Genomic DNA, 16,757 nt, shown 5'->3' on the forward strand with positions numbered 1-16,757 from the left:
AGGACACAATGGCAGGACACATATACCCACCACTCACGGCACCCTGCCAGGCCATGGCAGTGCACTGGGTGCATGCACTGAAACACCCCAAGACCACCCCCATCAAAGCCAGCTCTTGCTTCTGCTAGCTCTGTCAAGAGGAAACCACACGCTAAAGGTTACACTAATACAATGTGAAGGGTGAAACAGCCACATCTCACAGCAGGCACTTCAGAGCAGGGATTGTAATAGCTGGTGTCAGCCTACCCAGATGTGTTCCTTGCAGCAGGCTTGAGCTGGGATCTCAGCATCTGCCATCACTCGCCTGTGCTGGGACCATTGAAGCACTTCATGAAAGCAGGAAGTGGTTTGTCACACCATGGAGCCCAAGGCAGAACAGGGAAAAGCAACTTTCCCCAAAATCTCCCAACAGGACAAGAATCCCAGTACACGATTTCGGCACAGTGCTCTGGTCAGCAGGTTATCCGAGCTCTAAATACAATCTGGACCATGACAAAATCCCTCTACAGGATCCTCCCTGAAATGGCCTCAAACCAACAAAGCATCAGCCCCATGAGCCCACTCTGTCATAGGTGTTGGAATCCAGTTTACCCACTGCCAAACCATGGGCACCTGCCTGCAAGGCACTGGTTGCATACATCATGCACAGTGTGCATGTGGCTCTCCTGTCATCCTGCTTATCCTGCCCTGTCCTGTCTAGGACAAGCAGCTCTCAGCCATGACTGCTGTGTGGCACTGACAGCCCCAGGCATGACAGGCACACAGCATGCTGACAAGAGGTTCAAGGTCCTTCTCTACATCTCCAGCACACTTTGGAAATATCTTTCTTGCTGCTACTGCACATTTACAAGTCGCTTCCATCCCCTCAGTGCACAGGAATGACAACAGTTAAAGCTGCTAAAGAAAATCCAGGCAGGTAAAAGAAGTCTTTGACTTCCTCTGCTTCCAGTGGCACTGCTACCTGAATGCTGGAAAGGCTACACCACTACAAGGAACAGGACCACACATGGAGAACTGTGTTGGTGCTCTTTGGGACTCTGGAAATGCATAAGGCCCTATTAGGTACTGCCTAATAGGTACTGCCCTGAAACAGTGCTTGGCTTCAGCTAAGGTAAACACAGAAACTGACAAGTGGCACTGGGAATAATGGGTACAAAGGCTTGTAAAAGGAAAAAAGCATCAGTTCCAGAAAGCAGCAGTGGGAACGATGGTGGCACAGACAGAGCTGGGAGAGCAGGGCTGATGTTGGAGCCAGAGAACCAGGATCCCCCAATGTGCTGGAAACAGTCCCACATGTGGCATGTCAGCTGGGGGCCCTGGGGTGGCCCCTGCCGTGCAGCAGTGTCCCTTGTGCCAACACAGCCCCTTGCTAGGAAGGCTCAGCCCCGGCTGGGTGTGTGGGTGAGCTCCTGCCCGCAGGCAGGCAGCGCTGCCTGCAGGCACAGAGGCCACGCTGGGACACCAAGGCTCCGCGCATTCACTCGCATCTGGCTGGGCTTGTTGTTGAAACCTGCCTGGAGCACCAGGAGCCTGATACCTCATAGCACAAGCTGAGCCCTCCTCCACGCCTTTCAGCCTCATCACACAGTCTGAGAAGCCAAGTTCATGTTTGTGCTTTTTGTACAGATGAAATGGGGAGGCAGCCACTTGTAGGCAAACTCAAACCACCTAAAATGCCACCTCAGGCCATGTGCAAGGGCCTTATCTGATGGCAGGAGGAAATCTGGTTTGTGAAAAGTACAAGTGGAGCAGGAATTTAAGTTCAGGAGGTAGATAACAAAACTTAGGGTGATACAATTGCAGTCTCTTACACTACAGCTAGGTCTGGCTCCAGCACTCACTGCAAAGCTACTGGCAAGACCTACCAACCTGTGGTTGTTCAGCACCCAAGCTGCTTTACACCCCAGGCACTGCCCCTAACTCCTTTTTACAAGCAGACAGTCACACAAAAGGCCATTCAGCCTCCCACCTGATCCATGGACCTTAGTGATGTCCACATCAGTACTCTCTAATGTCTTGTGGTTAATGTAAGCCCACAGAGGAAGAGGTTCCCTTGTGAGAACACACTTCCATCCCTCCCAAAGAGCACTGTCAGGGCACTCAGTGCAGTGCTGCTCCCCCATGAGCAGCAGGGGCAGGAGGGATGAGGCATGTCTCCAACACCAGCTCCGGTTACTGATTACCGAGGGGTTCTCACTCATCCCACTGACAGACCGAGCTGATCACACGCAGGAAGCTGCATTCCAGCACCAGCAGCGGCAGTGGGGACAAGAGCCAGAGCAGTTTTCTCAAAACTGACAGGAAAGCAGGCACTTCAGTCCCGCTGCTCCAGCAGGAAAAGGCAATAAAATACACCCTAAACCCCAGAAGGTTTCAGGGTGTAGACACCTCAAACAGCACCATGGGTATGCACCTTAAATAGCACACATGCCAGCAGAAAACTCCAGCTCTTTTCTTGTCAATCTGCATCTCAGAGACAGTGATGGAGCAGTTCAGAGCATTTACTGCCACCTCCCCCTTCCTGTCCCTGCACAGCACCACCACCAACCTGGCAGACTGGCTCTGCCCTCTCTCCTCTCCTGCTCGCATCCAGTGCAGCTTCCACTTGTGGAATCAAACAGGCTGCTCGCCTGAGCCCATGGTTGGAGCAATGAACTTTGAGAGGAGGCTCCAGACCCTTTCTTGTTCTCCAGGGATCAGGCTACGGTTTCCTGTGCTTTGGATCTGTCTCTGAGTCGCGGACGTTTGCCTTTTCCAGCGGAGAGGGAAGCAGAGGGAGCAGAGTTACTCTGCCAGCACTGTGATGGCTCTTTATCCCAGGGAGGTGGCAGTGCCTCTGAGTGCTTGGTCACAGTTATTAGATGAAAATTTATCATCAGTTAAAGCCACCTTTCAGGGTTATGCAAATGCAGCAGCCCCAAACCACCTATCCTTTTTATCTTGACAATTCCACAAAGAAGCACAAAACATCATCTGTCGCTTCAAGAAAAGCCAAGTAGAATATTTTAAGCCTAAGCAAATGTTCCAGAGACAAACCCAGGAGGAAGGTAAGCTCCTTGTCTGTAATCAATTACAGTCAGGGAATGCCTCAGCTTCAGACCACATTAGTCTTATCAAGCATGCTGCAATTTAAATACAGGAACACTGAATTAGAGAGAGTGAGTCAATGAGGAATGCATTCAAGAAAAACAGCAAGTTGTAGAGAATGAGTTTTCTCAGTTCTGTTACATCCTCTGTATTTCTGCATGTCAGCAGCACTTCTCCACAAAAACCTGCACAGAAACCAGAGCAGAGCAAGAAGTGCTACTTTACTGGCAACAGTCGGTTTCCAGTCTCCACCAGTGCTAATTTATCTTTGTCTTTAACATTCACTGCCTTGTCTCTAGAGCTGTTTAATTTTCATCATCAGACTGCCCCACTCTGCTTGAAACCGCTTGGGATTCACACGTACTGAAACAAAAGGGATGGCTGGGCACCCTCATCTTCTTGTCTTGAAGGGATTTACTCACAGCTCCCTTATGCCCAGTCATTCTTACATCAACTTTAAATTTCTAACAGCTGTTTTCCCTCCTGCTTACTCTTACTACACTCACAGAGAGAGAAACTGTATCTCTTTTTAGTCTTCATTTTACCAAGTTAAACAAGGAACGCCTTTCTTCTACCAAAACAAGCTGTTCATTTACACCATGAAAACTGGGAAATCTCACAGAATTATAGAGCTCCCTCTGCCCCAATTTACTCCAGATTTACTTCTCATGAGCTAGGAAAAAAGGCTCACCAGTGCCTCATGCAGAGGCAATTCCCTCACTCAACAAGAAGTCCTTTCCTCTAGTCTTTCCAGAGCTGTATTTGTCTTTTTTTTTAACCCCAGTAACAGTCTGGCAGCCAGAATTATACTGTGATTTTTTTTTGTACCTATCTAAGCACTCTCCTCCTCTGCCATTGCCAAATAATGCTATCCCAGATCAGAGTCAAAATGTCTGTTATTGCCCCAAATAGCATGACCTTCCATTCATAATCTTAGGTTTCATGCCACCCAATTCACTTCTGATCTCAAGGTGCTCATGGCCTTCCTGGATGGTATTTTGATCCTCCCTTGTATTGACCACACCTGGTTTTGTCTCATCACAAATTCCACTTGCACACCATTTCCTTCTGTGCCAAAAATCATCAAAGCAAACGCTAGACATGACCTCCTGCAGAGGAACTCCCAGCTGTCCATTCAGTGCTGCCTTTTCTGCCCTCTCTTACAGAGACTATTCATGTACAGGTGTTGCACTAAACCCTGCCTTCTGAAGCTGAACTAATGATAATATCTCACGAGGCACAAGATTGCACGCTTACCTGAACTTCTGACAGACGGGACCGCTACACTTCCTCTGTCCCAAGAATGATTTTCTTTTAAATCAAATAAAGATATTAAATTACGTTTTGTAACCTGCCTTTGGTAAATCCATGTTGTGTTTGCTTTCAGGATTTAAATATTCTTTCATTTAAAGTCTGCTCTGAAGTTCTGAACAGTACCTCTGAGGTTTGTTTAAGAGTTCTGAATTTGACAGGATTATTTTCCTTGACTTGCTCCCATACCCTACCACCCCCCCCCCCAAAAAAAAAAAAGAAGAAGGGGAAAAGAGGTATTATATCCACTACAAGCTAATCCTGTGGAACTTGACAGATTTATTGTGGACCTTTTCCTCCAGACTTGCAGCTTAATTGGCTCAAAGTGGAACAGAGATCTCTTGGGCTCTCACACCTACTGCGTTAGCTTCAACAGCTTTCGCCTTTCAGTGCTGACTGACCCAGTGATTTTGGTTTTCTGTGAGCTTCTCACTGTAAGTGACCCTTTCCCTCACATTCATCATATCATCCTGATAGAGGTAATATTCATGTGGTTCCTACTTTAATCCTTCTGCTTCCTGCACCTCCTTGGACGTCAGTCCTGATAATTCTTTCCTTACTTCCTTGTTTGTCAGCGACACTGTTCAGTATTTGCTAATTTTCCTTTGCAACATCTAATTGAATTTGACTTTTGCCAGTTCCTGCTTTATCTCTGTCCCTTCCAGCCATCAGGAGTGAAGCCTTTTGATGCTCTTCCTCACTCCTCTATTACTTCTAACACCACTTTGAAGCAGTTCTTTATGAAATTATATTTACGGCCTTTTTCTGCCAGTTTTCCCCTTGCTGCAAATATGAATCACAGATAATTATTGTACTGTCACAAGCAAGACTTCAAGTCTACAATAAGTCCATGAACTCTTCAGTGAGTGTGCTTTTAGTAGCCCATTCTCCAAGGCTAGGCCTAAATTCAGAGAGGCCAGAGTCTGCATGCATGCCCCAATTCCACTGAGCACCCCGCCACCACTGCTAAGTCTATATTCAGCCCTCCTTTTGGGAGCAAAATCTGAGTTATATCATCCCTTCTGTTGACTTCCATTAAATTTAACCATGAAGGCACTTGATCAAAGGCTATTTCCTAAAATGTCCCTATGCAAGGTCTTCATACATGCTAAAAGCAGCTGTGAAAGACCCACAGCTCTTCTCGTGCCCTCCCAGCTGGTGAGAAGAGCTGTGCCAGCCACTGTGTCTGGGAATACCTGGGCTCTCCTTTTACCATGGCAGGGCCATTTATGGGGCACCCAGCACCCCATAGACATCTGTGTTCAGTGCTGGGGGCAGTAGCTGGGCTCTAACTCACCTCTGCAGATCTTTTACTGCCTTCTCCTACAGAGAACTTTCCAAACCCCAATTCTGCTTCTGTCCAGTCTACAGCTGAGCTTTCCTTGCTGTTCTTGGTGCACAGTGATATCCTGAGTGTCACCGTGCTTCTGTCCTTCTGACAATACAAGGCAATACCTGGGCTCTGGTCAGGGCTGCTATTCCAACAATCTTTTCCAGATTTCTGTTATATAGGCACACAGTCCTCATGCAGAGGAACAGCATGTGAGGCCTTTGCTCAGCCCCAACGCTGTCAAACAGGTGGCTTTTAAACAAAGACAAAAATGTATAAACTTCATCAGTCATCACTGCCGGCCCCAAGAAAAAGCACTGCCCTTTCAGAGGTGCCCCTGCCCCAGCCCCTAACCTCCCCCTCAAAAGCTGACCTCCATTTCAGTCTGCACCACTCCTTGCACTGCAATCACAATTCATCAGCCAGGCTCCAATAGCCATGTTTTCAGTCTATAAATCACCACGCCAGACATCTGCCCGGCTCTCAATGGAGTTTTGTTCTTCTTGTTGGCTACCACAAACTTTAAGGTGCTTGGAAGCCTGAAGCAGCCCTACCACCCCCTCCCAAGCAACTTGTGTTGATTTAGAATGCAAAAGGCGGCGTCCCAGAGAGAGCCCAGATGATGATAAAGCGCTATTGTCCGTGCCTTTGTGGTTCAAGACTCCCAACTCGATGTTCGCGGATTGTTCTGAGAGGTAGCTGCTGTCGGGGAGAGACAGAGACAAAGCTGTGTGTCACTGCATGCTGCAGGCCACCTCCCCTGGCCCTTGTGACAGCCCTTACACAGGCTGAATGAGAAGTGTTACAAGATGGTGTCCTCAGCATCCCACAAAGGCCTGCTGGGGAAGGGGCCAGTGATCAGAAAGAACCATCAAAGCTGCCACGCCACCTCCCCCTCAGGTCAGGCACCGAGTCACTGAGGTGCTGGGCACAGCTGTACCAAAGGAGCTGACACCTCCAACAGCAGGGCTGTGCCTGACCTGCTTCTCCAGGAAAAAGGAGACCCGCCAGCAGCTCCACTGTGGGACACAAACACTGCAGGCAGGCTCTGCATGAGCAAGGGTGGCTTTTAACCATGAACTGCCCTTTTTGCCACTCCTAAGTGTGAGGCAGTCTGCAGTCAGCTGCTGAGAAGACAGCCCAGGATGTTCCCAGTGTGGCACCTGAGGAAACTCCTTGCTCACATTCTTGCTCCTGCAAGAAATGACCAAGGACAGAAGCTCACCTCTGGATCATGAGGTTTGGGAAGACTGTGCTGGGGTAGAGCACATGGAGGAGGGATGCTGGGAGCCTGTCTTGTGCTTCGTTCCCATGATTTAGCACAGCCCCCTGCTCTCTCAGTTTCATAAACTGCTTATGGATCTGTTTTTACTATTCTTAACAGTCACTTTCCCATCCTTAAATAATTTCTATTTCACTCTATTTTAAAATTATTCCTTTTCCTCACCACCATTTCCACGTTTCCTTCACTATGTTCCCAGTGGGTCTGACACTTCTACATTAATAGAAGACAGTGACCTGTGATAAAAATACATTTTTATGGAGTGCTTGGACAGGAAGCATTACAGGACCCGAGCAAGACATAAAAATACAATAAAGTATATGAAAATCAGCTCCGACGGATTCATTGCCATGAAAACAGAAACAAGTGAGCAGACACCTTGGCAAAGACTCAATTTTTTTGTACAGCATTCATGGAAGCAGGCAAGGGACAAAAGCTGTTGCAAAGTTACTTGGAATAGGGAAAACAGTAACTGAACAGAGATGACACGCTTGGCCATTCTACATTTTGCAAGCTAAAACAAAGAGATGGGATAGGAGCTGAAAAATCACCTGTGAGAGTTTATTCAGCAGCACTGGGTCTGTTGGGCAGTGGAGTCCCAGTAACAGATCAGAGAACAAAGTTTGTCTTGACACCACCCAGAAATCTCCTGCTGAAGAGCAGGCCAGGAGTCTGCACCCCAGCCATGATGGGGAGCAGCTGAGAGACAGAAGAAGTGGCCTAGAGGCACATTTTCAATTGCAGTGATCTTCCAGCTCACACCTGAACCTGGAAGCACCACCCCAGCGTGCTTCCAGCTCTCCAGAGCACACTGAGGAACAGAAAAGGGTCTCCTCCACCAGCTCTGCCTGGACATTCCCTGAGCACACTGAGCTACCTAGGAGAGAGGGTAAAGCAACTATCCAGTTCTAAATTAGAGAAATTAACTCTGACAAGCATTCCCAAGCACAGGAAAATCCATACGTGTTTGCAGCCATACTGCAGAACAGAATCCCAAGACCTTACACTTCTCCCTGACAACTAACAGTGATCAAGCTCCAGTGCATCTCCCTCCTTGCAGATCCTTTTCTTCTGGGGCAGGAAATGCCTGCCCAGAGCTGGCAGGCATTTCCTTCTAGGATCTCCAACTCTTGAGGAGTTGGAGATCCTAGAAGACTCAGTGCAGGCAGCTGGCTTCTGTGGTAGCAACAGCAGCACAGTCTTGGACCTTGAGAGCTTTTACTCCTGTGGGAAATGCACAGGCTGAGCTAAACTATGGACTGGGTATGCCTGTTTCTCCTTTTGGAAATTCAGCTGCCAGTGCCACAGAGCAACAGAAAAAATCAGATTCATTTCCACAGAGATTTTATCACCTCAGTCTTGGCATGGGAGAGGCATCTCCACCCAGCCATGAGCAAGTGAGTGCATTTTGCTGGCTTTTTTTATATAATCAGAACAAATTCCTTGGAGATGACTCACAGGGTTTCAAGGGTGTCCAGAGAGATGTCAAGCAGCCTCAAGTGTAAATCAGTGACACACCTTGCTGAGAGGACTCCTGCTCACCAGCAAGCCCATCAGCCCTGCAGATACCAGGCAAGGGAAGGAGCTGGAGGGATATTACCCAACAGGCTCCCACAACCCACACACACATGTGTGGCATCTCCAGGCCCAGGACACTGCTGCTGTTTACATTTCCTCTGTAAAGACAGTGATGTTTTCAGGGTGGAGCTGGAGTGCTTCCCTGCAGCTGCTCTCTAGGCTTAAACACTGAAGATTTTCAGACATTCAGGCTGGAGGAGCTTGGCAGTCATTGAAGAGATTTGGACTTCAGAAACAGAGGTTCTGCCCCACCAAATCCTGGTCAGACTGCAGGGGTTTCTACCTGGGATGCTCATTGTGGTGGAACAGCTGCATCCCATTGCAGTTATTTCAGTGCTGTGATGATGCTATGTTAAGCAAACCTGTTCCATTCCCCTGCCCAGGAATGAACACTCCAGCCTCCATGGGTCTGCAGGCCAGAGGACAAAGATGATATTTGCATAATTTCAAGGTAGAGCCTGCTTTAGTGGCTCCTTTAGAGGCTGAAATGCAGAGGAGGACCAGGAAGAACTAGGTCTGGACACCATCCCAGAGGTCCAAAGTAACACTGAGAAAAATCCTGTGGATGCTCTTGGACCTCTGGGTGTCAGAGCAGATGGAACAGACAAATCCCTGGTGGAACTTGGCCCTGGGTCAATATTCTTTCACTAATACCAAGGGCAAGGTTTGACACAAGGTGCCAGTGCAGGCCAGCCTCCCACTTTGCCAGCTGCATGCAGGTCTTCCATCAAGCAGGTGCTTCCAGTCTGGAGTGGGGCAAATCTCTATTTCTGCATTTTTTGAAGGCAACTGCAGAAGACACAACCCAGCTATTATGCCCTTCACCTTTCAACTTCACCCTCAGATGACTAACAATTACCAGCTACCATTAATATTAAATAGGAGGGAAAGAAATGTGATCCTCTCTTTGCTCTTCACATTCCACAATATCACAAACAATTTGTCATATTGGGAGGGGCAGAGGCAGGAGGAGCATTAATTATTGATACTTGGGAACAGATGGCTTTTCTTGTACCAGGGCAATGAAATGTAAGAGGAGCCCGTGGGTGAGGATGTGAGGACTGGATGGGCAGACACATATCAGGTAACCAGCCTTCAAGTGGAACAGGAACCTTCCTCCTAGAACCAGCTCCACTGGGCTGCAGAGCTCCCAACAACAGCCCCAGCTGCAGAAACAAATCCACTGACATCTGAATTACTGAGGCTTCACCAGAACCTTTCAACACTCCCTCACCTCTGTACAGGACACGATGACTGATGGCTTCCAGACAGCAGAGCCCTGGCAAATCAGGCACCAACTGCTCTCTCTAGGAGACTTCTCTGGGTGCATTTCAGGCGTTCATCCTCACCTAACTACTCCTGAGACCACATGCAATGTCCAAATGGGACCTCCTCCAGCCTCCCAGTGGCCTTGGATCCCATTTGGGGTGCTGGCCTCCAAAATCAGAGATCCAAGTGATGTGGACCTGCAACCTCAACCAGAGACTCCGTTATCCAACTCTCTGCCAAATTTTCCCATTGATTCATCTAAGGAGGAAGAAAAAGAAGACTTAATTCTTGTCAGCTCCAGTGGTGTCCTTGAGGACAAAGACACATACCAGGCTGTAAAACAAGCCTGGCAAGGACACCTGCTGTGGGTGTCCCCATGTCCAAAAGCTGACTGTGGGACTGACATCCTTATGAGACAGGAGGAACAACTGGGCAAGAGTGACTCTCCACCAAAGGCAGCTGATTCACCAGACTGAAAACAGCGGCACCAAAAGCTTTTCCTGAAACTTTCTTGAATAGTCTCTGTAGTCCCTGCTGGATTCAGGCATCTGTAGCCATTTTCACTCTGGCCTAGCCATCTCTTTGCTGGAAGACCAAGGGACCAGCTGTACTGCCTCAGACCTGGGCCTGGGGAGCCCAAGGTCCTGTCTCTGGCAATGGTTATAAGCAGATGGTGATACCTCCTCTACTACTGCAAAAGTTATATTCCTTAGCTATTTTCCATTCAGGGATTTCATAAGCCAGACATCACCTCAATTCAATTACTTCTTTGGACATATCCCTCAAATCCTCAAATAGGCACTAATTTTCCCAGAAAGGACTAATTAAATCCATGGTTACTCCACTGAGCTAAGCAGACTCTCTTGCCACTTCCACAGGCCCAGAAGGTACCTCAGGCCCACAGTGTCAAATCCCTTGGTGTATTGAGGACCTCCTCACAGCCTTTTCTTAAACTCTGTTCCCTTAGCCTCTGCTGAGAGCTTCATGCTTCAAAGTCTCATTACTCTGATAATTAGACACACTCTTCTCATTTCTCAAGCTGACTAATCACTGATTTATAATTCCTCTCAGTCTGCCTAGGGTCATGCAGCCTGCAGCCTGTGAGAGTACTAAGACACGTACAGTCTTGTGATTTGGAAAAACACAACTTCCCAGCTTCCCTCCTGGTCTGAATCAGTGGTAAAGTCCTTGGAGTGAACAAATGCCAGGTGCCAGGAGACAGCTACTGTCCATGAACAATGCAATTTTCCACAGTGTGGAGTAGGATAGAGAAGTTTCCCTACCCAGTGAAGAGGGAGAAGCAATCTTAGGAAGACCTGGGCTGGGAAAGAAGGAGCTCTCCCATAAAAGCAGCAAACCTTCCCACTATAGAAGCTTTGACCAGTGTCCAAGTTTGCTCTAGTTTGGTACAGGAAATGGACAGAACTGAAGGTATCTATACTGCTGCATTATTCCAATATGAGAGCTTTTGTTCCTCCAAAAATGATGTTTGTCTCACTGTTTGTCTCCACAGAGCCCCGTGGTGCTCACACCAGTGAGGTGCTGCTGAAGACTCAGCTGAGAGCTCAGGTACACAGGCTGATCTCACCTCCCCCATGCTTCCCAGGGCCTGAGGAGGGGATCAGCTCACAAAAGGAGCCTATGGATTAGAGAGCAATGCAATGGATCAAAAAGCAGGAGAGGGCGCATCTTTTCAACCCCAGAGCAGAACTGCTCCCTTTCACACTTCTTGAGTTAACATTTATGTGAATCCTTTCCCTGCCGCTCAAAGAAGAAATTACATTATATACACATTCCAGAGAACTTTTCCCAGCAGCAATAACCATTTTTAACATACACTGAGCTTGGGAGAATGTCTAGAATTTTACAAGCAAATGCATGAGTGGAGCTGAGTTTTGACCCACGCAGCACAGCCGTAAGTTGACACCACAATCCCAGTCAGGCTCCGGAGTCGAGGTGGCCAGTGGGCTTGGGAGGAGGATGTGCCTGGCAGGAGCTCCCTACCTCTTTGATGGCAGACATCTTGATGTTCTCATAGTAGTGCAGCGGTGCATTGGGCGAGCTCATGTCATAGCCAAAGCCAGCCACGGCCACCTCATCGCAGTTGTGCAGCGCCATGGTTATTGCTACGCTTCCCAGGGTGGGGATGTTCTGAGAGGAGAGAAAGCAGGAATGGAAGTCATTAGCAGGTTGCCATCTTTATAATCAAAAATTTCCTCTTATTGTCTCTGCTCACGGGGGCACTGCTGCTACTAAGCAGAAAATCAGGAGCGTGGTGTTTGGCTATACTCAACCTGCCACCTTGCAGGGTTGATAGCCTCCCAGCTTGTAAAGAAATTAATGCAAATGGTCAGACTCCCCTTCCCACAGCTTTGCTGTCCTGAGAACAGGGCAGCAGATGAGCTGGAGGATGAATCACAGTGGATACATCAGCTTTCTGAAATTAAAACAGACGTAGACAGTGGATTACAATGTTAACGTACATTACTGGCTTCCAGCTTGGCTAAGGAAGAATACTTATCCAAACAGGTCACCATACAGGAGGAAAACTGAGGAACAGCACAAACACTTTATTTTACTGATGGCAAATGCGGTTTAAGGTTGTTAAACAGCTCTAGGAGATGGAGAGGAGATCAGGCAGTGTGTTCCAAGATCCCTTCCTTTTCTCAGGGGCATCTTCACAGTGAAGGGGCACTCTGGCCTGTGCCAGTCCCTCCAAACCACACACTGGGAAAACAAGGAGCAGTGGGAAGCCAGTCAGAGATGGGTGGTAGCATCCAGGGCACACCACATATGTCCTTTCCCATCTGCTGGCCTGCAATTTGCACTGATGTCCAGCCCTGGCCCTTCCCATTTCACTGGGCTCTAGCACTGTGACAGCAGTGCTGCACAGCTATAACTCCTCCTGCATGTTCTGTTGGGACAGCAAAGTGTTTCCAGTGTAAAATCCTAGCTCACTGACTTTTCTAGCTTCCCTTTAGCCAGGTAGATAAATCCACAGGCAACTTTGCCCCAGGGCCTAGGGAGAGGCTGAGAAATCCACCCACATCTTCATTTGTTGAGTATCCAAGACTGGCCATATTGGAAATATCACAATTTCAGAGGACGTGCTCAGACAGTCACCAAGGGTGACAGCTCTTAGCTGAGATGTAGAAACCAACTGCACTCTTATATTTTTCATTTACAATGGTTTACCCTGAAGTGGTGAGCAATGCTATTGCATGTTCAAAAAGGTTGGGAACAATGTTTTGGGTTTCTGCTTCTCATTCAAAGGAACTGGTTTTTGTCAGCACAGGACCGGGCTCACTTCTGATTGCCTGACCAGTCTGAAGGAAAAGGTTTTCCAAGGAAAGAATGCCACCCATGTCCCAGCTGAGATGTGCAGAGCTGGGAGCACAACTTGTGTGCTTTGTAGAACTCCACTACAGTGCACTGGAATTACTCTAATCTGAAAACAAACAGGCAAAAACTGCTTATGGCTAAATCAATGAGACATTAAGTTCAAACATTTGCAGCGCAACAGTAACAGAGCACACCTGAAATGACAAGATCTCCCTACATCCTGCTGTTCCTGCTCTAGATGTTGGGAAAAGCAGCAGAGTAATTCTGTTCTCACTGCTTAATTTCAATTGATATTCACAAAACCAATACTGGTTTTATCCTAGTTACTTTAGTTAGCTGTTAATTCACTGGTAGACAAAAAATATCAAGTAGGAGTTTCAAAAAAATGGAAAAAGTTTATTAGGCAAGGATAAGAACACTGCCCCAAATTTCAAAATATCCAAGAACATCCTGTCTTTCCAGACATGACAGTTTTAATTCTGATTTCTCAGCTTTATGTTTTGCATAGAAGATGACATTTGTATGTCGTTGGGATTGCATCAGCTGGTAAGCGGACGTGCCACAAAACCCTTTCCCCCAGCAGAGCTGTAGTTACAGTGTCCAAAACACAGCCAGTAAATGGTTACATCCCTGAGACTGCCTCGTCACTGGGAGCACCGCGGTGCTGACACCACCCACACTTGCACTGGGCCCATTCCCACGGTACTGCTCCAGGGAGACACAGGGTCTCTGCCTGGAGGGAATTTCACTGGCCAATTTAACATTTAAGAGCTAACTTTCTAATGTGAGTCTTGCAAACCACAGAGAATTAATCACATTACCCAACCTTACGGGAGGACTGCCAAACTTTCTTTCAGGCGTACTCTGTCCGGAGAATAACAGTAGACAGAAATTGAAACTTGCGTTTGGTCACCAAATAGCTGTCTGACTTCATTCTTTCTACAATACAGCCAATTATATTTATGGAAAAATACGAGGTAATTTTCTCATCTGCTTCCGTTCTTCAGTAGTTCCTGACCTGCCAATATCTTAGTACCACTGGCTCTGCTCTCAAAAATTATTCAAATACCAGAGACTACCTACCTTCCTAACGAACTGTAGTAGATGTATCTGATTTGGCCTCTATAACTACCAGAAATTCACAGGATATCCTCAGCAAATTGTTTTGCATTACCCTAAAAATCACATCTGGAAACTGATGATCTGATGACAGTTTCTTACTTATGCCTAATTGATGTTAGCACCCTCCAACACTGCAGTAGCTATAGCTTAATATGTGTCCCCCTTGAAGGCAGAATTCTGCAGCCTTCAGTGGTGAGATGCAGCCTCAATCCCACTGCTGCAGTCAGAATCCTGTGGGCTAGAGAGGTGCTTCTTGAAAATACTGTCAAAATGATCACCCCTGCTGTTCCCTGAGGGCAGTAACTATTAGGGCAGCACAGGGGTGCTTGCAGAACCCAGCCTTAGTAAATGGCGTGGATAACAGCACCTGGCTAAGAGAAGAACATGGCACAAAGTGTGTGTGCACCCACATGTGCCCAGATCACACACATGTAACTGGGCACTTGCTCCAAAGTACTTATCTTCTTTAAAAAAGAAGCAACCATTAGAGGGATTAAACAGTACCTGGGGAATTAGACAGTCTTGAAGAAAATGGAGCTGCCTTGAACAAAACTATAAAAAAGTACAATTGTTGGTTAACTAACTGTCATTACTTTTTAGTCTTGATTTGGTTTAAGCTAGAGAAACTGAGACTTTTCTCCTGTGGCAGTCTGCTGAGATTCTGCTACTCCTGCTGCCTGTTGAAAATGAAGCACTGCCTCGTGCCCAGCTTGTGGGAAAGACAACACCATGTAGGATCTAGGGACATTTCCCAGGCTGTGCTGCAGAGAATGCAGCAGAGCAGCACTCTCAGATCCAAGGGAAAGGGCTCTCCCCTCCTTTCCTCTTAGCAAAGAAGTGGCAAATAAGAGGAGACACATTATTAGAGAGGAAGTGGCTACAACTACTCCCTGGCTGCATCTACAGAGCTCCAAGCTCTCCTGATTGCACATTTAAATTCATTACCTGCTAACCTCTAATCTGGATCTAATGGACCATATACAACCTACAGGGCAAGCTGGGGGACAAGTGACTCCAAAAGAAGTTAAGCATCATGGACGTGGCTGTGCCAAATGTGGCTTGCTATGCCCTGCACAATGTGTCAGTGCTATCTCACCACACACACCCTTGTGCCGTGCCCCAAAGACATACCAAAGCAACCACCACACCTCCTGAGTTGAGTTATGAAAATAAAACTTTCTCAAACAACTGAGCAGGACTCTCGTTATGTGAGGCTCTTGCTAAGACAAAACCCCCCAAATTCTATCATGTTGCCTCAGGAATAATAATCCAGTGTTAGACCAGCTCAAAGCCTGTCTTCCTGCTCATGCCCCTCGTGTGTCCTTGGGTGTTCCTGCATCACCAAGCAGTGCTGCTTTCAACCAAATGGTTGAAGAGCTACAGCCCCACAGCAGCCAGTGCCGAGGCAGGAGCCCCTTGGGATGCCTCCCAGACACACAGACACTGCCCAGTGCAGGTTAGACCTGGAAAGGTCCAAGATGTGGCCATGATGAGTCTCTGACCTGAACTGGTGCCCAGCAAGCAGTGTGAGCTGGGAATAGCAAAGCCCAGAAATCACTGGCAGCCTTCTCTCCTTGTCAGTTCTCTGCCGTAAGCGTTGAGCTCGGCCTTGCAATCTGTGTGCCAATGGTTTCTGTCCAGGCTGGGAACCAGGCTTAGCATCCCCTCTCCAGCACCTGTAAACAACTACAAGGGCAGCCTCACTGGATAACCTGTTCAGAACTGGAAGTCCACATTTCCAAGCCTGGCCTGCTTGTCTAAGACCAAACATATGGAAAATGTAATACCCAACATAACGCTCCCCAGAGATCAGCCTTTTGCTTGGTCCCATTTGAGAGAACACAGCAGACTGACAGAGGAGCCAGGGATGACACTAAAAGGCCACGTGACAAACAGAAACAGAAAACACAGCAGTGCTGAGTGACACATCACCACAGCAGAGCTGGGCAAAGCCTGCCTGAGCCTCTGGAGCATGGCTCCTTGCATGGGGAAGGTGAGCAAACACATGGTGGATCTTGGTGACAAAAGTGTAGAGGTAGGAGATTTCTGGTCTTGTGCAGGAACCACAGCAAGCTCTGTGCAGTGCAAACACAGCCAGTTTGCTCCACCAGGTCAGGGGACCAGAAATGCCTTTGGCAGTACAGACACAGGACAGGTTCTCCTGACTGCTCCTACGCTGCTCTCTGCTGCGAGCAAGGAGACAAACGGCTTCACCTCAACACATGGATGTTTCATCTTCCATTCTGCCCCCTGAAGAGGCTTTAAAGACTTCCACTCACATAAGGAAAGAAGTCAGTCAGCAGAAATGAACACTGGCACTCCTCTGGACTCTGGTGAGGCTGACCATTACCTCGTGGGCTTGTGCTGAAGATCCAGTGCTGGTGACTGAACCAGGGCTGGAACTGCTCTGTGCTTGGTGCATGTGAAAAGCTCTTG

General features: G+C 47.8%; 1 protein-coding gene across 5 annotated transcripts in view; it reads right to left on the bottom strand.

Moving 5' to 3' along the window:
* ST3GAL3 (ST3 beta-galactoside alpha-2,3-sialyltransferase 3) overlaps window positions 1-16,757 on the bottom strand; it is a 173,100-nt gene that overhangs the window by 7,027 nt on the left and 149,316 nt on the right. For all 5 annotated transcript variants that reach the window (XM_084211755.1, XM_084211754.1, XM_084211753.1 and 2 more), the window contains one exon: window positions 11,862-12,008. In XM_084211755.1, coding sequence (XP_084067881.1) covers window positions 11,862-12,008 — 147 coding nt within the window. The remainder of the gene's footprint in view (window positions 1-11,861; window positions 12,009-16,757) is intronic.

The sequence above is a fragment of the Fringilla coelebs genome, assembly GCF_963513975.1.
Source record: "Fringilla coelebs genome assembly, chromosome: 9".
Taxonomy (NCBI): domain Eukaryota; kingdom Metazoa; phylum Chordata; class Aves; order Passeriformes; family Fringillidae; genus Fringilla; species Fringilla coelebs.